This window comes from Schistocerca gregaria, chromosome 2 (assembly GCF_023897955.1).
Source record: "Schistocerca gregaria isolate iqSchGreg1 chromosome 2, iqSchGreg1.2, whole genome shotgun sequence".
Classification (NCBI taxonomy): domain Eukaryota; kingdom Metazoa; phylum Arthropoda; class Insecta; order Orthoptera; family Acrididae; genus Schistocerca; species Schistocerca gregaria.
Genome location: NC_064921.1, coordinates 355,259,562 through 355,286,213, shown reverse-complemented (window position 1 = coordinate 355,286,213; position 26,652 = coordinate 355,259,562). Strand labels below are relative to the sequence as shown.

The following is a 26,652-nucleotide window of genomic DNA, read 5'->3' as shown; positions in this document are numbered from 1 at the left end:
AGTTACACAGAAACATAACACTATTTTCAACATAGTCAGCAAGTCACTGTAAAAAAATGGTCGGAGCTTTCTACCAGTTGTTCGTTTTTTTGACGATAGAGACCCAACAATAGGTCACGGAGCTATTGAAGAACCACTGTGTGAACACCCCTACCATTGGAAAACCTTTTTTCCTCCAAATGTTCTTTCGGCCTGCCCAAAAGATGGAAAATGAATGTTGCAAAACCTGGGCTTCCCGATTAACGTCACCTTCGTCTGTGCGGCCTTGATCGAGCTGTTTCAGTAGGGATCGACGCGACACTGCGTTTCATCCATATATCACCTGAATTCCACGGCGAATCTGTGCGCACCTTAGATGTTTTCCCACAAGAATCGTACTGTCCTGCGTACTTCAGCTTTGGAGTAAGTTTCCTTTCACTTCTAAATTGTAATGCTTCTGTTATCCATACCACAGCAGAGCATTGTTTTGCAGAAGAGCCGTGTGAAACGTACTTTCTGAAGTCCCTACATACAAGGCCCTATCAGCCATTCACCCAGATTTCTTTCCCTTCAACCACAGAAAAGCCTTCCGTTATATGTCTGTCAGAGCTCTCCAGTGAAACCCCTCTGCACCTAAGGCATTGCTTTCTCTGTCATTGACACACGCAAGCCATCCCACCACGACAAATTCCATGCTTCACGGGAGATGTTGATATACATTATCAAGATATTAGAGGTGACTCGTTTCTATAAATGTTCAACTAATATCAACTCTAACTGCGACAGCCTCTCATGTCAATGAAATTCATACTCCTATAAAATGCTAAAAAATATAATCCTACTGTGCTACTGAAGTAGATGAACAAAAGTTAAAACTTCATGTTCTGCCTTACGGCACGTCTTGTCATGGGGGAAGCCTCTTCAGAGAGGTCCACCCCATGAGCGTCTAGGGAAGTGACTCCAGTGTTGGTTTCCAATTGCCTTTCACTGGTGATGATGAAATGATAATGAGGACAACACAACACAAAGTCCCTGAGCGGGGAAAATCTCCGACCCAGCCGGGAATCGAACCCGGGCCTCTTGGCGTGCCAGACCACCGCACTGACCATCCAGTTCTCGGGGCGGACGGCGAACAAAAGGATTATGAAAATACATTAGATAAAATTAAATCAAAAAGAAATCAAACACTTTATGTTGTTTCATCCTGACGAATGTTTATGACAGTGTAACGAAACAGGGATTATTTACATTAAAACGCTCGATCTGTTCCTGAATGACAGCACAGCAGGTCGAATCACCGGATTGACGTGAAGATTTTCGGCCAGGGTGCTTGGGCTAGCCACGAGCGTGCCCCTGTGTTATACAAAACCGCACCCGAAGGCTGTAACCTCCAGTTGTAGCTGCGGCGTATCTAGCACACAGGCATGTTCGTTACAGGCCCTCAACTGGCCTTCTTCTAGCAAGCACACGGCCATCACTGGCACAGAGGAAGAGCTAGCTTTCATAGTAAAACACAACAGACCTAAACCCTGTCCTCCAATGAACTCTCGCTTGACACAATTAAAGTCGTAAATCGTGGTGGTTTGGTCTCAGTGGAATGCACGCTATAGAGCGTCTGACTCGGAGCAGTCTTGGAAATTACCGATTTGTAACAGTTCGTTGTGTCACTGTATTGACAACTGCAGCTTAAATTGCTGCTGCATATGCATTGCGATGCTCCATAGCCGTACGCCAAATACGACGGTCTTCCCTCTCGGTAGTACCACATGGCCTTTGTCGCCTTAAAGACATTCTTGACTAACATCAACTCAGCACGTCCTGTCTCAAAGGTAACTAACGCTCACGACCGTTACAGCGTGTATTTAAAGTAAACCTTATATGCACAGTGCCGCTACTAGAGCTGCTGTTATGTGACTGTATAGACAACGTCTTTCAGAAGTAGAAACAGGCCTACCAATTTTCGTTTACGTCGCACAACTCCTTCTTGGTGCTGCGATTTTTTTGCGTCAGTGTATTGTGGAAGGTTCGGCCACACAAACAAAGTATTAATTATTCAGCTGATCACTCTGATACTTGACCTTTATTACTGTGAAATGCGTACAAATGTAACACAAATTAATTTTCATTGAAAGCAAAGCGATTTATCAGTCAAGGTGAAAAGAATGTCTCTTTATTTTAATATTTTGGAAAAAAGGAACTCATCTGTTCAGTTTCTCGTAACTAAATGCATGTTCTGAAATACCAATAGTCTACATTCCATCTTTCTACACGTATAAACAAAATATGCAAGTGTTTTACGGATAAGGCACTACAGAAAAAACACAAAACTGATAGTTATGAAGAGCTTCTCTTTCTACACAGATAAATACCAGTACCCATCATCAAACCCAATACCATCATGTGAAGGTACTTATAAACGGTTTTAGAGGCAAGCTTTGAGATGCGCCGGTGGTTTCAAACGGTTCAGTAAGATCTATTTAAAGCAAAATGTTGGCTTGAACCGTTTGATAATAGTTTTAAGTGGTCCAACTGGACGAAATGGCCCAATTTCAATATCACAAAAGAAAAATATTTCCAGAGTTTATATTTCATACTTTATTCTCAGTGTGATCTACACAGGGTGTATCAAAAAGTATCATCCGATTTTAAAAAAGTAATAACTACACTCCTGGAAATGGAAAAAAGAACACATTGACACCGGTGTGTCAGACCCACCATACTTGCTCCGGACACTGCGAGAGGGCTGTACAAGCAATGATCACACGCACGGCACAGCGGTCACACCAGTAACCGCGGTGTTCCCCGTCGAATGGCGCTAGCTGCGCAGCATTTGTGCACCGCCGCCGTCAGTGTCAGCCAGTTTGCCGTGGCATACGGAGCTCCATCGCAGTCTTTAACACTGGTAGCATGCCGCGACAGCGTAGACGTGAACCGTATGTGCAGTTGACGGACATTGAGCGAGGGCGTATGGTCGGCATGCGGGAGGCCGGAGGGACGTACCGCCGAATTGCTCAACACGTGGGGCGTGAGGTCTCCACAGTACATCGATGTTGTCGCCAGTGGTCGGCGGAAGGTGCACTTGCCCGTCGACCTGGGACCGGACCGCAGCGACGCACGAACGCACGCCAAGACCGTAGGACCCTACGTAGTGCCGTAGGGGACCGCACCGCCACTTCCCAGCAAATTAGGGACACTGTTGCTCCTGGGGTATCGGCGAGGACCATTCGCAACCGTCTCCATGAAGCTGGGCTACGGTCCCGCACACCGTTAGGCGTCTTCCGCTCACGCCCCCAACATCGTGCAGCCCGCCTCCAGTGGTGTCGCGATAGGCGTGAATGGAGGGACGAATGGAAACGTGTCGTCTTCAGCGATGAGATTCACTTCTGCCTTGGTGCCAATGATGGCTGTATGCGTGTTTGGCGCAGTGCAGGTGAGCGCCTCAGTCAGGACTGCATGCAACCGAGGCACACAGGGCCAACACCCGGCATCATGGTGTGGGGAGCGATCTCCTACATTGGCCGTACACCTCTGGTGATCATCGAGGGGACACTGAATAGTGCACGGTACATCCAAACCGTCATCGAACCCATCGTTCTACCATTCCTAGACCGGCAAGGGAACTTGCTGTTCCAACAGGACAATGCACGTCCGCATGTATCCCGTGCCACCCAACGTGCTCTAGAAGGTGTAAGACAACTACCCTGGCCAGCAAGATCTCCGGATCTGTCCCCCATTGACCATGTTTGGGACTGGATGAAGCGTCGTCTCACGCGGTCTGCACGTCCAGCATGAACACTGGTCCAACTGAGGCGCCAGGTGGAAATGGCATGGCAAGCCGTTCCACAGGACTACATTCAGCATCTCTACGATCGTCTCCATGGGAGAATAGCAGCCTGCATTGCTGCGAAAGGTGGATATACACTGTACTAGTGCCGACATTATGCATGCTCTGTTGCCTGTGTCTATGTTCCTGTGGTTCTGTCAGTGTGATCATGTGATGTATCTGACTCCAGGAATGTGTCAATAAAGTTTCCCCTTCCTGGGACAATGAATTCACGGTGTTCTTATTTCAATTTCCAGGAGTGTATTATGTGCGTGAACAACGTACTGTTGTGAAGAGAAAACTCTCGAGTTTTACATGGTAGCAGCAGTGTGCACCCACTTAGGTTCTAGTAAAAATGGTGTCGGCCAACAGAAAGCGTTTTGTGTTTTGCGCAGTGCCGGGTCAGTAATAACTGTTCAGCGTGACTTTCGTACTAGATATAGTGTGAATCTTTCTGCAGCACGGAACACTGGACGATGGCATGAACAGTTGCGAGATACAGGTTGTTTGTGTAAAGGCAAATCGCCGGGCCGTCCCCGAATGTCTGACACAGAAGTTGAACGCAACCGCTATACATTTACAAGCAGTCCGTAGAAACCCGGTCGCCGTGCAGCTCGACAGCTCAACATGCCCCCGATGTCCGTCTGGCGTGTGATGCGTCGACGTTTACACATGAAACCATACAAAATTCAGCTGCTGCAAGCTTTTCGTAAAGCTGAGAAACAACAAAAAGTGAAGTTCTGTAATTTCGTTCTTGACAAGATAGAGGATGGCCGTTTTCTTCCACGCTTACTGCTAAGTGACGAGGCAAAATTCCATTTAAATGGAAAGGTGAACCGTCATAATGTGAGAACATGGGGTACGAAAGAACCACATGAAATTGTACAACATGAGAGGGACTCTCCAAAATTTAAGGCGTTTTGTGCCGTTTCATGGGAAAAGGTGTACGTTCCATTTTTCTTTGCCGACAACACTGTTGCAGGAAGCACATGTCTCGATATGGTTGAGAACTATCTTTTCCTACAGTTGGAGACTGATTCGAACGACTTCGTTTACCAACACGATGGGGCACCGCCACCCTGGCATCTGGAAGTGCGGGAATTTTTAAATCAAAGAATTGCTGAATGATGGATTGGTCGCATTGGACCAAATGATTCAGCCTTACGTTAGTGGCCTCCAATATCACTGGGGCTGACTGTGATTATTTATTGTGGGGGTTTATAAGATTCTATTTACGTGCCTCCGTTACCAACAACAATGAATGAACTGAGACATCGCATAACAGCAGATGTGGAAGCTGTAACTCAAGACATGCTCGCTGCAGTGTGGGAACAATCTGAATACCGCATTGACATATTCCGTGTATCTCCTGTGGAGCATACTGAACACCTATGAAAAGGCATGAAAAAAACTTTTTTTTAGTTCCTTTTTATCAGAAAACAAAATTCATTGTATATGTTTATTAGTTTCAGGAATGTAGAAGTGCCAAATCGGAGGACTGTTTTTGATAAAACTTGTATTTTACCGTCCTTTGACAGTGCCTCTGCGTTATCTGACGTGATATTAGAAAGCTCATATACTTCCGATCAAAGGTACTGTCTGCTTCTCCTCGCGCTATAGCATAACGCTTAGGTAGCAGTAACCAAATAGACTCTTCCAGTTCCAGGCATTTCTAATCCTCTAACGCGGTGACTATAATGGCCTTGCAGAGTGGGTCACTGGGCAAAAATAACTGTTTGCTGTACAGGTTCTTGTTTCTAACAAGCTATAAAAACATATTGCTACAGTAGCCCATCCTGTTCGAGATGGAAGTTTGAGTGTGACATATGAAATACTGTATTTCTCTTTCCTCTTAGCCTCCTACATTGCATTTGGCGCATGGTTGTACTTTGAAGATTTACTTATCCTTTTGGACACACGCTTAAGTTCGTGAAGTACGTCTAGAGTCATAATGACTTTTATCGGCAGGGTGGGGTGTGCTACGCGCTGCGCAGTGTATGCTGGCGGCATGCGGATACCATTGGCGTAAAATGTTGCCTGCAGGCAGCATATTTCGAACATTGTCAGTTGTAACAACAGCGAACTTATCTTTGTCTGTCTCATCAATAACGTGGTTATAGTATCCATACAGTATTTGGCAGTTTCGTGCTGCTCTGGAGTATGAATGCTTATGTAAAATACTGGATCTGAGTAGTTGTTATAAAATTAAACGCAATGACGCCCACAGTCTCCGTCCAGCCGTCCACAATTAACGCGAGCGATTGTGACTAGCGGGTTGAACACTAATTCTTTCAACTTCTGTAGAACTTTTCATAACTACGATGGCTACTTTTTTCTTTGTTGTTATTTCATTCCCCAAGTCCCATATTCTTAGAGGGTGGGCCATAAACCGCCAAAAATCTTGTGCTTCCACCGAAGCTTCCAAAAATATAATCAAAGATGAAACAAATATCACTAAAAACAGAAGAGGTTACAAACAGTTTTAAAAACTATAAACTGAATGAATTTGCGTGGCGTTTACATAAAACAATAAAAATGTTGATTTTCTTGTTGTTTAAAATCGAAGAGCTAAAGGAACAAGTCTGTTAATTCCCGTCGTGTGGACGTAATGATGTCGGAAACCCTTTCGCATGAATCGCCCGGGTACAGATGACAGCTCATCCGAAGCACTGCCTTTTTATACGTTGTGTACGAGATACTGCCATCATCTGTACATGTGGATATCGCTGTCCCATGACTTTCATTACCAGTGTAATAGAAGTGGGTCATACTCGTTACACTAATGACCCCAAAACCGTACGAGCACCTACTTTATAGCCTACTAGCCCACTTTTGGAATGCAAAGCAGCAGCGATTCGATGACTCCTTGTTGGATTTCTGGAGACATGTGGCATAAGACATCTACACACATGGCATGCAGTTCCCGTGAATTGGTAGGCATCGAGTTTTCATTCAACATCGTCCCAGATAGGTTTCATAGGATTCAGGTAAGGCAAATTTTGTGGCCAAGACGTCGCCGTGAGTTTACTATCACGCTACTAAAATCACTGTAGGACGATTGTGGCCTTGAGAGACGGACAGTAACCCTTCTGGAAGATATCATCGCCACCGGGGAAGAGAGCAAGCATGATGGGATGCAGGTGGTCCGTAGACACGGTCATGTAGTCCACAGCTGCTGTGGTGCCTTTGATTCCTACCGCAGCTCCCTTGGGTCCAGATTAATGTCCCCAATAGCACAATACTACCCCCACCGGCCTGTGTCCCATACGTGGAGCATATTTCGAGCAACCGTTTTTCTGTATGACGGTGTAGGTGGACACGACCTTCGGTATGGTGTAACGTTATTTATTTCACCAAGCGATAAGTTTCCGTAGTTCCACTGTCCAATCTCGCTAACACCACTGCCCACTGCAATGGAAACATGACATCGTTGGGCCAACATGCGATCGTGTAGGAGTCGTTTGTTCGGAGCCCCATGTTCAGAAGTGCGTGCCGAAAGACAAACTACGAAAAACTTAGGCCAGCACATGTGTTGCATTCTGTCGTCACAACTGCCACAGAGTGCCGCCTGTCCCACTTTGCAAAGCAGGGAAGTTCCCGACCTCCACTTCCTCTGATTAGACGTGGCCGTCCAAAGACTACGTCACCTAATCATAGTTTCATAATCCTTCAGCCACTTTCTCTTATGCCGGAACCAAGGTAGCCCCTGCGGGCCGGCAACCCACATTACACCACAGCAGATAGGGTTGTCTATGTCCAAGGCGTACCAAAAGCACCAGGGAAAACACCGGCTAATGGAAACAGACATTCCGAGCACTGCTTCCTGCAGGGGGAGCTCGAGCCACGGCCTGCAGGAAGTATCGCTACCCCAAAACCTGACTGGCTGGAGGCAGCTATTTAGGGGCTACAACCAGCCCCGAAGTTCAGTGCTCTCCAGATGCTGACCTCGTGGACTTCGACCGCTGAAGATTACGTCTTCGTCTCTGAATGGGACTTTTACTAGTGTGTGTGTGTGTTAGCATGAACCTTTGTGGAAAATTAGGAGTGAACTTGTTTGCCTCAACTAGGAGACTTTTACTGACATCGTTATGGTTACCTTTCGTATGTTGTTCAGTCATCAACTTTGTAAATGTACATAACTAAAAATTGCGTCTCTGAAAATTTGCGAATTGCTGGTCAATACACTATCCAAAGATGCTCACGACAACAGCACCGAACATCCGATCAGCGGCACCGTTTCCGAAATGCTTGTTCTCAGGCGCCCTTTGATAAAGCCTCTTATTCAGCACCCATCTGCGGACCGTGTTGCACACTAAGGTAAAAACCTTAGTGTATTGTGTATAGCGCTGCAGACAATTAGTGATGTTTTCACAGTTCATTAGAAACTCTGTGTAAAACGTGTTAAATGTATATAATGCTCGTTGTATGAAATTATCAACGTAAAGTCCTGTAAACAAAATAAACAGAAATAGCTATGTAATTTACAAAAAAGTAACAAACATAGCATGAAAATTATCACATGCTAATAGGAAATCAGAAACATTAACCCAAAAGTAGCTACTTCAGAAGTGCACCATAAAGAGACTAACAAGTGACTGCACAGATTCGAACAAAATAAGACAAACGAGAAAAGTCACGAAAAATGCTGAAGAATTAAAGCTGTCGTAAATATTTGTGTACAGGAGAGTCTGCAATTATTTTAGAGAGTTGGCCTCTCTCAAATAGTGTACAGATCTTCATTTAACCCCACAGCAACGTTTGCCTTACGGTGAACCCTTTGTCCTGAGAAACATTCATGTTTTCTGCAGCGCATGAGCAATTTTCCTAAATCCATAAACGGAGCTGAACTAAAATCCTCAAAAAGAATATTATTACTCACAAACTCATGTTTTCTATCCTACAGTACCTTACTCAAACCAATCGCTATTTCAAATTCATTCTTTTACACTAATATGAGGCACTATTAAGCGAAAATGTGCGAACTACTTAATTTAATCTACCTAATCACTTGAAGTACCAAAATTGGTCGTTGGGTATCTGTTCCCTAAGCTGAAAGCTGTTACTCACGTATTGGTGCAACGTATCTCGTACCTGAGTTATATAGTATCTTTCTTACTGGATTCGCCGGCCGAAGTGGCCAAGCTGTTCTAGGCGCTTCAGTCTGGAACCGCGTGACCGCTACGGTCGCAGGTTCGAATCCTGCCTTGGGCATGGGTGTGTGTGCTGTCCTTAGGTTAGTTAGGTTTAAGTAGTTCTAAGTTCTAGGGGACTGATGACCTCAGCTGTTAAGTCCCATAGTGCTCAGAGCCATTTTTTCTTGCTGGATTCACTAATGTAAATATGATCCAAATGAGACTAGGTAATATTTGTTAGCTTGTAGACCATAGTTATGCAGACAGTAGACACTATTTAGACCCTGTTCCAAAAGCTGCTGAAAGATCTTTGAGAGAGGAAATCATCTGGTCTGAAGCTTTTAATGCGTGACACGATTGCCTGCAGCATTGAATTCGATAACACCTCATGCGGGAAAAGAAAAGTAAGAAATGCTGACTCTACTAAGATGTCTTTCCGCTGCAAGAGTGAGTCACGTAGTGGTCAGAACTAAAACTACTGAGAAGCACATGAAGGTGCTAAAACTCAGCAGGGGCCCAGGCGCGACGGCGTCTGTGTCAGATTCCACACATAATATACGAGTAAATTGTTTGCACTCAATCCATCGAAGATCCCTTGAGTATTGACAGATAAAGAGCAACGGTCACAAACATACCTACTCGCATATATTACTCATATCTATTTCTAGCAAAACCCTAGGAAATATTCGGATTACTCACATGGTAACATAACGAGACAAGTAAGGAGTTTATTATGGGAACAACATTTATTCCGAAACAATTAGTAATATGAAACCGAACTCGCTTTCTTCATACTCGAATCTGCAAATGTGGTACATAAGAATATCAAGTTGATTCCACGTTCGCCGGCCGTAGTGGCCGTGCGGTTCTAGGCGCTACCGTCTGGAGCCGAGCGACCGTTACGGTCGCAGGTTCGAAACCTGCCTCGGGCATGGATGTGTGTGATGACCCTAGGTTAGCTAGATTTAATTAGTTCTAAGTTCTAGGCGACTGATGAGCTCAGAAGTTAAGTCGCATAGTACTCGGAGCCATTTCAACCATTTGATTCCACGTTCCTGGATTTCCAAAGAACATTTAATTCAGTATCGCAGTAGTCCTAGAAAGAGAGTCATCTAGGGTGGATAAGTAATATCTTTTGTGCCTCAGGAAAGGGACCATGGCCGTTTGTATTATACTTCAAGCATCTAGCAGAATACAGATATTACAATTTCAGACTTTTCGCATATGGCGCAACTATTTATGAGTACCTTTCAACCGTGGAAAATTTAGTTTTATCCAGCTAGTTCTAGATAGTCTCGAAAACTATCAACTACCTCTATATGCAGAGAAATTTAAAGTTGTACGTGCTACAAAATTAATATTAAATATGTTGTAGCCTTAGACTACGGGACTCATTTGTGAATTATTAGTTTGGTCAGATCTCTCATCCAAACTGTCTACTTGGATAAAAAGAAAGGAAAGTAAGGGTTTAATGTCCCATCGACGAGATTATTAGACACAATACACAAAATCGGACTGGACTGTGATGGAGAAAGAAGTTGGCTGTGTCCTCTTCAAAGAATCGTTTTAAAGAAACCACGAACAATCTAAAACCAAAAGCACTGCAAAAACTCGCACAGGTGCGTAAAGGCAGTCATTTTCCCTACGCTTTGTCAGTAAATGGAGAGGAGGGGGGGGAATCTTAATAAAGTGAATTTCCGATTAGTCAGGTTAAAGGGAACCCGAGGCTTAAGTATAACCGAAAGAACTCGGACATTTCAAATACACCTATTTACCGAAAACCGCTGAACGATCAGCTATCGATGCTTGTACCTAAATTTCTTCCTTATGAAGGCTTGAATCCTGCTGTGGACGCATCCTTTGTGTCTCCGTTGGTCCATCATGGGACAGCAGACGTCTGCTGATTAAGTAATTGTCAATGTCAATAAAGTTCACCAACAGCCGTGTAACTTAAGGTATTATTTTTATTGTGAAGGCTACCAGTTTCAGCATTTCATTATGATATCTTCAGGTCCCGTACGCATCTATCCAAATAAACGAACATGTCGTATAGCTCCATAAATCTCTGGATATCCTGAATCCAGTCGTCACACTACTGCTTCGAGCCTGAAGATGGCATAATGAAATGCTGGTAACCTTCACAATAAAATAAAATAATATCTTAAGTTACACGGCTGTTGGTGAATTTCACTGACATCGACAGCTGAATGTCTGTAGAGGAATGCCAACCCAATCCTTCTCAGGAACGAAAACCACTGAAGATAGCGATAGTGGGCGCTGGGTCCAGAACGAAGTCGACGTTCTAACTCATCTCAGATGTATCCTATTGAGTTTGGCTGGGAATCTGAGCAGGCTACCCCATTTCAAGAGTGTTGTTATCCACAACCCACTGCCTCACAGGTGCTGCTTCATGACGAGGTGCATTGCAATTCTGATACAAACAAACACCCTCTCCGAACTGTTCCTGTACTGCAAACAGAACACAACTCTGTAAAATGCCTTCATATCCTTCCCTATTTAGCGCTTTCTTATGTGTAATAGAGGGACCACACCCTAACCGCAGAAACCACCCCCATACTGTAATACCACCTTCTCCATACTTCACTGTTAGGACGACACATTCGCCAAACCCACACCCATCCATCGGACTGCTACAGGGTATACCGTGATGACCACTCCAAATCATAGGTTTCTAGTCCTCCAATGTGCAGCGGAGTCACTCTTTCCACCACCTCAAGCCCTGCACGTCACTGACTACAGGAATGTGTGGTTTATGATGAGCTGCTCGAGCACTCTCCCTCACTCTTTCTAAGCCCGTGTTCAAAGTGATTGTGCTACCCGACCTCTGGTAGCACTTTGGAACTGACGAATGACCTCTTCCGCTGATTTCATGTGATTTTTTTTATTCGTCTTTCGCAGTGCTCGACGTTAACTGTCCGTCAGTACATTAAGTGTTCGGTTAACTGTGGTTGTCCCTTCATATTTTCATTTGACATTCACATCATCAGCAGTGTACCTGGGCAGCTTCAGAAGGGTCGAAATTTTCGTGGTGTATTTGTTACTCAGGTGGCATCCACTGAGCAAACAAAGATCGAAGTCACTGAGCTGTCCTGAAGGACCTGTTCCGCTACTATCCATATTGACAGCTTAATACTTCCCACCTTTTCTTTATACTGACATTGTGCAGTGATACGTAACAAACGAAATGGGAAACTACGTAAAAATATTTCAGGGCTGTCCGAAAGTGGACTGGGACCACATAGCTGTGTTTGCAACATTCTGTTCTCACCTGAAGATGGTCTGAGAAGCCTAAAGTCGGTTCGTGACCAAATAAATAAGATATTTCAGAAAATTAGGAAGCGTTTTATTCGTAACATTATTATCATGTTCTTACAAGCGACGACAGAAAATTCAGTTAATGATTCTTACAGATTTTGTTTATCATTTTCTCAAAAATTGCCGAATTACGCACGTTTAATCCTCCAACTTTATACTCTGCCCGATAAATGGAAGCTTGCTGTATATGAAACAATTAACGATGTCTTCAGTGGCATTGCGAATATGCATAGTGATTCGAAGAAAATTGTATCTGTTGACAAAGAAAACGAGAAACCGGTTTTAATTTGCACACAGTCTGTGAAAGAAGAATACTACTCCCTTCCTCAGTTAGGATCAGATAGCGAAAACTTGTACGCAAAAGTTCAATATAAAAGGTGAAGAATAACGAAAATTGAATATTTTAAATGTTCCAGTGGCCGTGCAGGTTTTTACTCCCCAGGAACGGCGGTATAATGGCTCGATGCGCTACTCCAGCGAAGGAGGCCATGTATCACAGATCGCTGGCACGGTCCCCAGGACAATGGGCCCCAGAAGCGCTCTGTACGGTTTCCGAATCAATAGAAAAATCTTTATCCGGAGCGTAGGGCACTGCGGGCGTGCAGAGCAGAACGTGAGCGGCGCCGACAGGGCCTGTCGAGTCGCGCACACACAACCAGCACCAGCAGCAGTTACACCTGTGCGGCCTTGAATGATTCCCGTATATGAGAGTGTACGTGTGTGAGCGCACCTGGTCGCAGGCCGGGCGCAGGCGGTTCCGCCCTCCCACGCACCGGTCACGTGAGCGACGGCGCATGCGCACTGCGCTCGCCCGATGCCTTCATTCAAAACCGACCCCCGTTGCACGGCGCGGAGGGGATCAATACCGCCGCCATGACGTCATCGCTGTTCCACACACCATTGGTTTAGATTTAACGCACCTAGTTACTTATTAACCGTGCATGAATGAGCGATTTTAGCAGCGATCCTCTGCGCCTCGAGCTTTTTCGAAAAAGTTTGCTCGGCGGACGTCTGCGCGTTCGTTATCAGTGCTCTACCCCTCCGTTACCCCCTCCACCGGCTTTCCCCGGTCTTATCTGGCGCTGTGTCTCTTTTAGCATTTTGATGATGATAATGGAGAGGGCGGGAGGGTCGTGGGCGCGGGGAGGGGAGGCGAGCGAGTAGGAGGGGAGGGGGAAGGAGGGAGAGAGGGGCGCGCTCCCCACCAGCGCCCAGAATAGCGAGCGGCTGCCTCGGTCAGACTGCGTATGTGTTGCGGCTCGCTCATCGCCGAAACTGGTACGCTGGTGAACGACTCACGTGCGGAGGGCTACCAGGGCGACTCGCCACCACTGACCGGCAGCTAGCAGCAGCGCGCTTCAGCCAGGGTGAGGGCGGACACTCGCACCGCACCTGCTGGTCCTTCCTGGAGCCATGGCCGCAGAACCGCGATCGGGGGCGTACGGCGGCGGCTGCAGCGCAGGCGGCGAGCCCGTGGCCTAGTGCGTCGCGCCGGCCGGCGATGTAACACAGTATGGGGCGGCAGCGACTGCGCTCCGAGGAATGCTGGTGCCCCCTTCGTGGCTACTCTTCGGACACCAACCCCACGTAACGTCCGACCAAGATGCCGTAGCTCTTGCTCTGTTCCATAGGACAGACTTTATGTGAAAATCAAGTGACTCTTAGGTATTAACGAACGTTACGAACTTCATTTACGAAAAAGAAACGAACCGAAAGTTTCTTGGGAAGGCTTAGAAAATACGCTATAGGATGATACTACAATACCACTTAGGAAATTGATAATTTTTTTTTTTTTTTCAAACGATCTCAAGCTTCAGAATATTCGAGTGTGCACTGCTTTCCCTGTGCCATTCGCAACCGGTGCAGAGCCGCAGGGCTAAAGTTTAATTATATTGTAATCCCGCAACTGCTCGAGTGAAAACTGAAATTGAGGTGCTTCTGCAGGATTTATGAGACTCGGGGGTATGTTGGGCGGAGATTTCTGATCGGTGCCGAGTCGGATTAGTTGTGGCGCTCGCCGCTAGGAGGTCGGCTCGGGCTGGTCAAGATGGCGGCCGGCGGGTGTACCGGCAGAGGCGACTGGCGAAATGGTGAGCTGGCATGGTGGCTGCTCTGAACCGCCTGCAGCAGCAACACCATGGCCGACCTGCCCGACCTCTCGCACCTCACGCCCGAGGAGCGGCGCATCATCGAGTCGGTGATGATGCGCCAGAAGCAAGAGGAGGAGCGCGAGAACGAGATCATGAGGTGAGCCACCGTGTCCCTCACTGCCCCTCTTTGTTAGCCTTACTCGCCATTACGAGCGAAGATTCCTTGACAAACGCAGTTGTCTGCCAAGATTCAGCATTAACATGCCTTAATATGTGCCTTATTTGATTTTCAAATATCTGTTTAGTCTGCAAACAAAAATTCTATATTTAAAACATATCACCATCCAGATGACGTACTGTGTGTTTCATTTGTGTAGTCACAATGCTGTCTGCTATAATGAGAATTATTTGTACAATTTCACTAGAAAAATTATGTTCTATAGCACTGGTGCGAGAGACCTGGTTCCAAATATTGTGACCCATGATCCACTTTCGTGGTAAGTCGATACAGACTACGAAAAAATTAGTGAGTAAATAAATCCCCTTCCCTAGCACAAATGTCTCTCCTGATGCAGAAGTCCAAGGTAATCTTATTGATGTGAGTCTTCTCTGTCGCATGAGTACTACTCAGCAGTGAACGAGGTAAGAAACTACTTTTTCTGCTTGTGGTTACCGTACCCCTTACTGGCTCTAACTATTGGATGTGAAAAGTACCACCAATTTCTGTTCGGAATTGAATGAGAGGCCTGCAAGTTCCATAGCAGTTTATTCAATTAAGGAATCAGTTGACGTAAGAAACAGAACCGAAACTCAACCTCGAGTACTTACTTTTGTATCTACAGTGGTGCTTTCACATCTCTGACTGTTACTTTATCCTTTTTTTAAGATAACCTCTCACACAGTTCTCATTAACTTGGTATTTGGTTGATATATGGCATTAATTGGCGCTAAAGATAACGCAGTATTGTGTCGAATCTCCCGCCAGGCATGTACCACAGATAAAGGGCCTCCAACAGTTACTTGTATAACTGCTTTTCCTTATACATAGCGGTAACGTACCAATGACATGGATCTTTGTGAAGTTCATATCATCAGTGATGTGAATTCATTGTCAATTTTGATAAATTAACAAATTATTTAAAAATGTATGGTGATCTGAAATTTCAGTCCTAGAGATTTCTATATGGAAGTTTATAAAATATTAATGCTAGAGAACAATGTACTTAATCACTGTAGGACAGAGAACCAACAGATAGGCTGAAATTTGTCAACAAAGCTACAGCAAAATATTACTTTTCTCACTGTGAAGAATCGTTAGGATTGTCAGTTACCTATTTATTTTTCCTTCTCTCTTATGCATTTATTAAAAACAAACAAATCAACTTCCTATAAATTATTATATTTTATTAATAAGATTATTTGCTACTGATGAGCGTGACACATGAAAGACTCTATTAATTCTGATGTTAGTCGGTACAATTGTATCAGACGGAAGTACAGTATTCTTTACAATTTATTTCTACTTTGTACTGCTTACATCTATTTACAGCTACCGATAACTTACTAAAAAGTGCTTCATGCTTTCAATATACTATATTCATTCAGACATATAAGACATATATGCTGCAATGCCATTGAATAAGGTTTAAGTCCTAGGCAAGAAGCCAAACAATTAATTGTCGCAGGGACGTCGAATCATGGAGACAGGTATGTATTTGCAACACTATCTTATATATAAATACAAATCGTGTACGGAAATATGTACCAGACATTGTAACAGCTCCGAATGTGAACCAGGTCATCGAAGCCGTACGTTAATTTAGTTTTATTTTCTTACATTTGCTCCAAATACTTCCGTAGCAGGAAGAGCACACATACAACTGGAATGATACTAGAATCCTGCCTGAAGATTTTATGTTCGTGCATTATTATATTCACTGTACCATAATGCACATAGTAATCCGAGCATGTAGGCCTATGCATTCGGCCACTATCTGCGAGAACAACGCTGGCCGAACACCAGTTGATGAAAACGTTAGAATCTTAGTATGTGACTGTTCTTAGGTTATATTTCAAAATATAGTGGGGTAATTATATCTTAACAATCCTCGTTCCGGGGACATACAGAATTATTAAAAACGTAGCCTTGTATTGTAGCAACTAAGAGAAGGGGACAATATTTGAAAACATGTGGTCAGTTACATCAACAGGCAGATTGTCAACAAAAGTCAGTCAAAACACTAATCCTTGCCTAAAAATTTTTATACTGCGCGCCTCAACATAGTAAATGTAGAATAAAGTTTCAGATGGCTCATAGATTTCATTTGTTGCAGAACATCTTCAAGCAAAATGTTACAAGTTTTAATGAAAAATTTCTAGAATCCCATTTCAGTCAGCTATATTTCCGTCTTCCACCACAGAACACTACAAATAGCTACTGAAAGAATTAATCTTTGGAATTAGTGGCGGTAAAAGTAATTCAGGGAAAGCAAGTAAAAGTTATTCCATTACCATCAAAGGCTTATCGATGATTATTTTTACTGATGTTTACCTTTCAAGTAATAAAAGGATGAGGTGCCGTTATACCAATCGCTAAAAAAAGATATGGTGAAATTAAATAAGCTTTTGTACGGAAAATTAAGAAATGGCTAAAAAGAAACTACTTTTTTGTGCTGTTTTCTTAACTCTACTCACAGGAAGCCATTCGACAAGAAACAAGGCACTATTAATAGGAAACAACTCGAAAATTAGAGTCAGCTCTGTGTTTAATACTGGAAAGGGGGACAGTCTAAGGTTCAACGCACATTTTTTATCTTCTCAAGCAGTTAGGCAGTGGGCGACGTGAGGAAAGGGCAGACAAGGTAAATGAAGAACTCAGACTTACCACAGCGAGCAAAGTGACACTGTGAATATATTTGCATTCGAGAAGAAGGGGACTCGAATCCACGTGCGACCATTTCTTTTTAGTTTTCCTGTGGTTTACCTACACCAAGTATGACGAATATCGGAATGGTTCCCTTGAAAAGCATACTGCCTTTTACCTTCTCCATCGCTGCCCAACGCTGGGGTACGTGCGTAATGACCTCGCAGTCGACATTACGTTAAACCCCAATCACCCTGCATCTGACTTCTCACAGGATGGGTCTGACGGTGTCGGCGGGAATTACAACCATCTCATTAAATTAATGCTCGTATTCTTGTTATCTTTTGTGCTTGTATGCCATTTCGCATATCAAAGTTCGAGCAATTTTTCTCTGTTCCCAAAAGCAGATCGCATCTCTACAGACTCTGCTCTGAACCAGATAAGACGGCGAAAACTAATACTGGCAAAACTGACCTGACATCTCCTTTCGAGAGTTATTTTCAGGGACAATGCTGACAGCTACTAACAGATATTTTGTGAGTGTTACTTGTTTCTTGCTGCTAGCAATTCTGCTGCAAACTCATACACATAAGCGTCACAGAAAATGCTTCACGATTTCGTAGATAAATTTATAGAATAGAAACGGTGTGAGGCTATATACGATAATGAATAGTAGACAATATTTTTCTGGTGTTACAGCATACGACACACCATGTATGTTGGGACGGAGAAATCGCTTCAAGCGATAGTGGTGATTATTGGAGGGACAGAAAGAGAACATGGGTAAAACGACGACTCAGACCAAGGCTGTTTTCCATTACGGGAGAGACTTGCATCATGACCGCCATGTTGAAACGTAACTGCGATAAAAGTTCGGTATGCGACTCATTAGAGATATCGTCCTGTTTTATTCTCTGAGATCGGCGGAAATCAAGATAATACGATAGACAAAATAATAAATAATAAAATATGAGTGTAGAGACTATTTATTATGAGGACGATACATGAAACTGACGTAATAAAATATATGAGTTGCCAATGCCAACGTAATTCTTTGAACATTGCCCCTATTTGTGGCCTGGTGTGTTGAAGCGTGTTGTTCGGATTCTGCGGACCACAATTAGCTGTGACTACGAAGTTCATTTTTCATTATTGTCCTCTAAGCAGAATTGTTAAACGAGTGACACACAAAATATCAAAGAAAAGTCGAATGACACTTTAGCTCGGAAGATTAGGTTTCTATTATATCTGACCAGCCATAATTATTTTTCTTAGAATTAATTCCACAATTTCATCTCCGTGTTATGGCTAATTACGAAGAAATGATGTAATGGCGTAATTGGGAACGGCACAGGCAGAGTTTTCGCTTAAAATCTCAGTTCTACGCATATCCGTTTAAAATGTCGATTTTAGCATTAATTCTGCTCACAACATGAACTCCATTTTGCATTCTGAGATTCCGAATACAGATTGAGATTTTATCTGCAAATTCAGTGATTGTCATCGACCGTTCCCTTTCTCCATGGAGAAAACTGAAATTTTTAGAGTTTTGTTTTCCGCTGGTATCAAGATCATTAGAGATGAAGCAGTTGCTCGTTTTCTAACGAACAGTGCAGACAATCTGCAGCGGCCCTGTTGAAAGCAGCATCAGGATAATCGCCTGGAACGATTTAAAAAACCTACATATGTACGGGTGGGCCAGGACTTGCCTCTCGCACCTCTCCAATACAAGTCCGTTGGTTTCGCCACCGTGCCATCTCGCGGGTATTTTTAAGCAAAATGAGAAATAAATTCCCATATTTCATTCGATCGTAGTCTGGTCTTTTTGTACCGCTAGGAACGCAGTGAAAAATGGAATCCCCAGCACTGAAGTACATAGTTGTCAGTACACTAACATGGGTTAACAGGAGGAAGTAAGAGCCGAGGTGCGGGTTCAAATGGAGCTGTGAGGATGGTTGTGAATCGTGTTCGGATAGGTCAGCCGGTGCCTGCACGGTAGCTCAGAGTGTTTTCGGACAGAGGGTCAACTGCCCTCTGAAATAATAATAAAAAAAACTGAGTTGGTCGATCAACGATGAACTTGAATAAGCATCATGGGACGTCCGCCCCGAACAAATACAACAAACAAAATGAGACCAAAGAAGAAAACATCGGTAGAGCACTTGCCCTCGAAAAGCAAAGGTACCGAGTTCCAGTCTCGGTCTGCCACACACTTTTAATCTGACAGGAAGTTTGCTAGGTTAGTACTTTCTCAGAGTCTATAAACAGCCCACTAAGAGGTATCGCTCACGACTCTTTTCCATAATTTCGTTAACGGGCTGTAAATGGTCCTTTGTACTGCACCCACTTTTAAAACTAGATTATTCCTTCGTTTGCTGTAAGTACGATGATTCTTTCTGTTTGGTAGACGACAAAAAGTTAAAACATTAAGTGAGCTGCAAGAAGTATTGAATGAGGCGTAGCGAGAAAACTTTTCGCTCTCACTTATCGCCACAGATCTACAGCTTAAAATTCGTATAAAGAAGGAAAAGTAAAATTTAGGGACATGTATTACTAATTTTTTATGACATAGATGTTTTACTAATAGAGACATAAGAACAGTCCTGTTAACTTTACGACAGTTACATCACTCACAAATCCATTGCCTGCATGTGCATTAACAGTCAATATGCGGTGAACGGCGCGTTGATTCCTCACTTCTCACCGAGCGTGGTCAGAAAGTTAAAGGCGCTATCATACAGATAACATATTCTCACGTTAATTTTTATGACGTGATTTAATGTCGATTCTGCCAAGTACTCCAGCTCCAACCTCTATCAGGCAACGGTGTTATATCACAAAATTTCTACATTTGCATTTTTATGAATCTGGAATCTGTACCAAGATCTTATCATTTCTGCTCCTACTTAATCACTTTGGTATCACGTGTATGAACTCAGCTTGCTCAAATCGCATAAAATTTCAGCCTTCAATTTCCGTTTAGTATGGTTTTGAGCTTGTAAGTTTACAAGTTTTGGAACATATACTGTATTTGAAAATTATGAAGTACCTCGAAGAAAACGATTGATTGATATATAGTCGGCACGGATTCAGAAAATATCGTTCTTCTGAAACGCAACTAGCTCTTTATACTGATGAAGTAATAATTGCTATCGACAGGTGATGTCAAATTGATTCCATATTTTTAGATTTCCACATGGGTATCGACACAGTTCCTCACAAGCATCTTCTAACCAAACTGCGTGTCTACGGAGTATCGCCTCAGTTGTGCGACTGGATTCGTGATTTCCTGTCAGAAAGGTCACAGTTTCTAGTAATAGACGGAAAGTCATCGAGAAAAACAGAAGAAATATCCGGCGTTCCTCAAGGAAGTGTTACAGGCCCTCTGTTGTTTCTGATCTATATTAACGACATAGGAGACAATCTGAGTAGCCGTCTTAGATTGTTTGCATACGATGCTGTGATTTACTGTCTTGTAAAGTCATCACATGGTCAAAACGACTTGCAAAATGATTTGGATAAGATATCTGTATGGTGCGAAAAGTGGCAATTGATCCTGAATAAAGAAAAGTGTGAAGTCAATCACATGAGTACTAAAGGAAATCAGCTAAATTTTGATTACGTGATAAGTCACACAAATCTGAGGGCTGTAAATTCAACTAAATACTTAGGGATTACAATTACAAATAACCTAAATTGGAACGATCACATAGATAATATTGTGGGTAGAGCAAACCAAAGACTGCGATTCATTGGTAGGACACAGGTTTAACAGGTCTACCAAAGAGACTGCTTACACTACACTTGTGCGCCCTATTCTGGAGCACTGCTGTGTAGTGTGGGATTCGCATCAGGTGTGACTGACGGATGACATCGATAAAGTACAAAGAAGGGCAGCTCGTTTTGTATTATGGCGAAATAGGAGAGATAGTGTCACAGACTTGATACGTGAATTGGAGTGGCAATCATCAGAACAAAGGCGATTTTCGTTGCGACGGGATCTTCTCATGAAATTTCAATCACCAGTTTTCTCCTCCGATAGCGAAAACATTCTGTTGGGACCTACCTACATAGGGAGAAATGATCATCACGATAAAATAAGAGAAATAAGGGCTCGCACAGAAAAATTTAAGTGCTCGTTTTTCCCGCGTACCGTTCGAGAGAGGAACGGTAGAGAGACAGCTTGAAGGTGGTTCATTGACCCTCTGCCAAGCACTTTATTGTGAATAGCAGAGTAGTCACGTAGATGTAGATGTAGATGAAGCATTAATTTGCAGTCAACTCCACATCTGCATTACTAATCCGCTAACCTGGGGCAATGTTTCATTGAGGGTTGCCTATGCAATAGCTTCCAGGGGCAACAACAGTTTTATTTTCAATATCTCACTCACTTATTGATCAAATTTAAAAATTTAAACTGCTGTCATAATCCATTCATTAAGAGATATAGTCTTATGTAAAAGGTTTAACATAATAAGTCAAGCAGCCTATTACAGTCAGCAACTGTGTGTCTGTTTTGGGGGAGCTTAACTCACGGCGCGCGAATTACCCAGACTACGTTCATCCAGTATTTGAAAATAAGAGCACATAGAGACTACCAACGAACTTTACACATAATTTCAAACCATTGCAACGTTTCTTGTCGTTGATATGCTCCTCCCTCCTCACAAAAAGGTGAAAGGAAAAACGTTTAGCGCTTACTACATTTCAACTGTTCTTGCAGTAAAGCTACAGCATCAGGCATGGCATTCTAGTTTAGTACTTCTTTCCTAATAACTCTATTCGCAAAAGATTTTCAGACTTTATCCACATATACCACTGAATCCACCTGCAAAATTATACCACTGAATGACACAGTTTTAAACATAGGTAATCGATTCCTTAACGAATCGGCTGTGGGGTTTACTGGTATTTTACTGACGCCACAATGACAAACTATCAGCCTGGTACAGAAAATAGCAATTATTTCTTACTGTAGACAAATCTGAAACTCTGCGCATGACGAAATGTGACAATATAGCACCCGCCTATAACCATATGATAAATGACGAATTCGTGATATACCTCGTGTAGCACGAATATACTGCGTAAACTACAGTTAAATCAGAATGCAGACTTTCATTTATTGGTGCAATACCGGAAAACGTAATTTGCCTACCAAAGACATTGATTACACATCATTTGTAAGACGTGTACCGATTTTCTGTTACTGTGTGGACCCGACATAAGGTTGTGGTTACTGTAAACATCGAGTGTACACAAAGAATTACAATTCGAACGGTGGAAGGCTTCTTTGTCTGGAGACAGAATTTATAAGAAATGCCACAAAATCTTAAGTGAGGTACACATTAAGAAAGGCTGTTGTTGTAATTGTACTCAAACAGAAAATTACAAACACACGTTCTCAAGGAGCAATCTGTGCATATTCTGCAGTCCCCTATACTCAGGGTGGTACAAAACGATACCGACAGACTTCGTTGGGTTGTAGGAGGTGCCTTGAGAAACTAATTTAGTATAGGAACCCGTGCCCGGAAACGTAATTCAACGACACTACAGAGCGTCGAAGGTACAGCGCCGGCGCCTGGCGCTAGGCCACCCCTTTGGCAGCAAAAGTGACTTTGGGCTGACGGAGCGTAGGCGGAACGTGTCGTAATCTTGGTTGTCATCAGTGATCACGACGATGTCTGCCCCAGGTAGCTGAGTGGTCAGCGCGACGGACTGTCAATCCTAAGGGTCCGGATTCGATTCCCGGCTGGGTCGGAGATTTTCTCCGCTCAGAGACTGGGTGTTGTGTTGTCCTCTTCATTATCATTTCATCCCCATCGACGCGCAAGTCGCCGAAGTGGCGTCAAATCGAAAGACTATCCGACGGGAGACCCTCGTCACACGCCGTTATTATTAAAATATCACGACTATTGCCAAGATCGCTAGTGCAGAAGTGGAGCTAGCTGCTGTGTAGATTGGTCTTGTCTCCTATGAATGTGATGCTCTATTGCCTTGGTGGAAAACAGTTTCGGGCATGAGTTTCTACCTGTAGTTCACATTTTTTTTCTTGTGTACCGAAAAACATTGGAGATTTTAGGGGGTTCCAGGAGAAACATAAACTGTGGATAGAAACCCGTGTTAGTAACTGTCATCTATTGAGACAATGGAGCACCACATTCATAGGAGACAAGACCAATCTACACAGCGTCTAGCTCTACTTCTGCACTGGCAATTGGCAATAGTCGTGGTCACTGGGTAACAAACAAGATTGCGACACGATCCACCTACGCTCCGTCAGCCCACAAAGTCACGTTTGCTGCTAAAGGGGTGGCGTAATGGCAGGTGCCAGCGCCTATAACTTCGACGCTCTGTAGCGTCACTGGATGAAATTTCTGGACACAAGTTCCTATCCTCCGTTGATTTCTCAAGACACCCTCTACAGCTTCTAGAATTTTGTCGGTATCGTTTAGCAACACCCTGTATATGGTGGCTACAGAAAAAAAATTAGATTAACACCACACACAATATCGCATGTCATATGATCCTGGAGAACGTTTTACATTCCCAAGAGCATCAGTATACTTATTATAGTTAATATTTTCATCTCCTGCAATGAAGAAAAAGCTGCATGGATCGCTCAGTAGTGAGGCCTGAACTGTGGTGCCCAGACTACACTTCACTTCCTATTTATTCATACCGTCAAACGGCTAGGCCTGCTGTATAGAGACTAGTGGACTCCCAGCCAGCAGTGCTGGGGTTCGCACTGTCTTTTTCTCGGCGTCAGAGGGCTACTTAGCGAGTACAGCTCTGCCTCGCTTTCTCTGCTGCCCTGGCGATCACTTTAAACTTTACTTGCACATCAAGTACGAAGAGAAGTGGAGCCATTACGCTTTCTTATGTTACATCAAATAGAGAAAACAGTGATGATTAATTTCAAAACTGAAACTGAAAAATAATTTGAATGGCGGTCGAAATTAACACACTATAACTGTTCAGTATGCAGCAAAGGAAGCCTATAAGAAATTTGAAATTCGGAGAAGGCACTGAAGTTCAGATATAAGGGATAAAAATTTTGAGGTTTGTCGACAAATCGTAATTCTGTCAGAGATGCCAAGCAGCTGAACGGAATGAGCAGTGTCTTGAAAGTAGGATATAAGATGAACATCAACAAAATCAAAACAAAGGTAATGGAATGCAGTCTATTTAAATCAGGCAACGACGAGGAAATTAGTAGGAAATTACGCGCCGAAGGTAATAGATAAGTTTTGCCATTTGGACAGCAAAATAACTGGTGATGACTGAAATGAAGAGGGTGTAAAATGCAGATTGGCTATAGTACGGAAAGTATTTTTGAAAAAAAAGAACCAGTTAACATTGTGAGAGCTACAGGTTATATTGTGTCACAGTAGGAAATTATGCAGAGATTTGAAAGACAGGCTACTGTTTTATATTTTGTTACTATATAATCTTATTTAGGTTTTATTGCCTTCATGAATACATGTCCTGACGTTGTAGAGGGACATATGCCTACTTTGAGTAAACCATTATTTCTGTTCAAATGGCTCTGAGCACCATGGGACTTAACTTCTGAGGTCATCAGTCCCCTGGAACTTAGAACTACTTAAACCTAACTAACCTAAGGACAGCACACACATCCATGCCCGAGGCAGGATTTGAACCTGCGACCGTAGCGGCCACGTGGTTCCAGACTGTAGTGCCTAGAACCGCTCGACCACTCCGGCCGGCCATTATTTCTGTCTATAGTTGTCAGATGTAATATATTTTTCAGCAACGTTTTGTGGTTGTTCGATAATTTGCCTTTGCACGTATATTATAACAAGTCTTTCATTATCTGACAGATGTAGAAATTGAAGTTTGACAGCTAGTTGTTTATTAAAAGATTTTTCTTTACTTGAGTAAATAACTAGCTGTCAAATTTGAATTTCTACAGCTGTCAGACAGTAAAAAATGTGTAATATATCTGAAAAAGCAAATTATCGAGCAACTTTAAAATGTTGCTGAAAAATATATTGCATCAACAACTAACAAACAGAAATAATAGTTAACTCAAAGTCATTCTACAATGTTAGGACATGTACTGATGAAGGCAATAAAACCGAAATAATCTTATACGCGAAAATAAAATACCAAGCAGCATGCTGACTTCCAATTCTCTACATAAATTTGAGTGTTAGGAAGTCTTTACACATAAGTTAAAGGTGAAGAATAGTCAATTTAGACAAGAAGAAAATAGAAGCTCTTCAATTGTGGTTCTAGAGAAGAATGGCAAAGATGAGATTGGTAGATAACTTAACTAATGAGTAGGTACTAGAAAGAATTACAGAGAAAAGAAATGTGTTGCTTAACTTGTCTAAAAGAGGCCTGCACAGGATAGAGTAGCGTGGAGAGCTGCACCAAATCAGCTTTCGAACAGAAGAAAACATCCATATTTATTTAGTTATTTAACAGAAAATTTAGTTGAATCTACTGTTTGTTCAAAAGACGTAACATTTGCTGAAATTAGTTTTCTAAAGAAAAATTAAGGTCCCTTAGTAACAGAATAATAAACAGGCTCATGCAACATCAGAATTAAGCACGTTACATTTTTCCGAGTGACTTCTGGCATGTGTAAGCGTCGCTCTAAAGGTATCGATGAGGCACACAACAAATGCTTACTTAATTAGTAAATGTGTTTGGACATCAAGTTGACATTTATCCTGTTTAAAGTGTGTGGACGGGAAAGATAAACTCTTGATACATCAAGCGTCTGCACATAATATCAGTGATATTGTATGGCAGCAATGTTGCAGTTGGGGTATTTTTTCGTAACAGCTGTTGTATGAACACTAAAACGAGTTCAGTTTTGATAAAATTAATTGTACCGTTTTTGAATATTTGTTCTGTCATATAAGAACTGTCTATTAATATTTACGACCCCCTTTTCTTTGCGTAACAGTTTTGATTTTGTGTCATGTAATACGACTGTAAAAGAAGAATGTTAATGGAAGAGTCTGTGACATGCAATATTTGAACTTGAGCACTGACTCCGACAGTCCTTACGTTAAAGGTCTGTCGTAATCGGTCTTCTCCGCTTGAAATATGGATCCTGGGGCACGACATTAATGTGCTCTGTTTTACTTTTACTGCAACACCGAATCCTTGTTGAGTGTATCGCTCCTTGCATGGTGACGTTTCGTGCGAAAATTATTAAATGAAAGTCGAAGCCCAGAGTTATGCATTTAGAGTTTTAAATTATGATCTTCCAGCAACTTTTAATATGCAAAATTAGTACCTACTGAAACACTTTGGTTAAGCATGTAATGAAACTTTGACACTTACAATACTCGCTTCTTTCTTGCATCCTCGATATCCCGTCCAAAATATCAGTTTATTTTGCATAACTTCACGTCATCCGTCGTCATTTCCTTTACTGCTATCGTCCGA

The 26,652-nt window shown here is 42.9% G+C and overlaps 1 protein-coding gene across 5 annotated transcripts in view; it reads left to right on the top strand.

Annotated features, from left to right (window-relative positions):
• Window positions 1-13,492: 13,492 nt before the first annotated feature.
• LOC126337046 (regulating synaptic membrane exocytosis protein 2) overlaps window positions 13,493-26,652 on the top strand; it is a 1,181,006-nt gene continuing 1,167,846 nt past the window's right edge. For 3 of the 5 annotated variants that reach the window (XR_007565038.1, XR_007565036.1, XR_007565035.1), the window contains exon 1: window positions 13,532-14,517. Coding sequence is in view for 2 of the 5 variants with exons in the window: in XM_050001370.1 (XP_049857327.1) it covers window positions 14,408-14,517; window positions 14,804-14,857 (164 nt within the window). In the remaining 3 variants the exon portion in view is untranslated. Of the gene's footprint in view, window positions 14,518-14,803; window positions 14,858-26,652 lie in introns of all 5 variants that reach the window. The other 2 variants (XM_050001370.1, XM_050001371.1) reach the window with 2 other exon arrangements.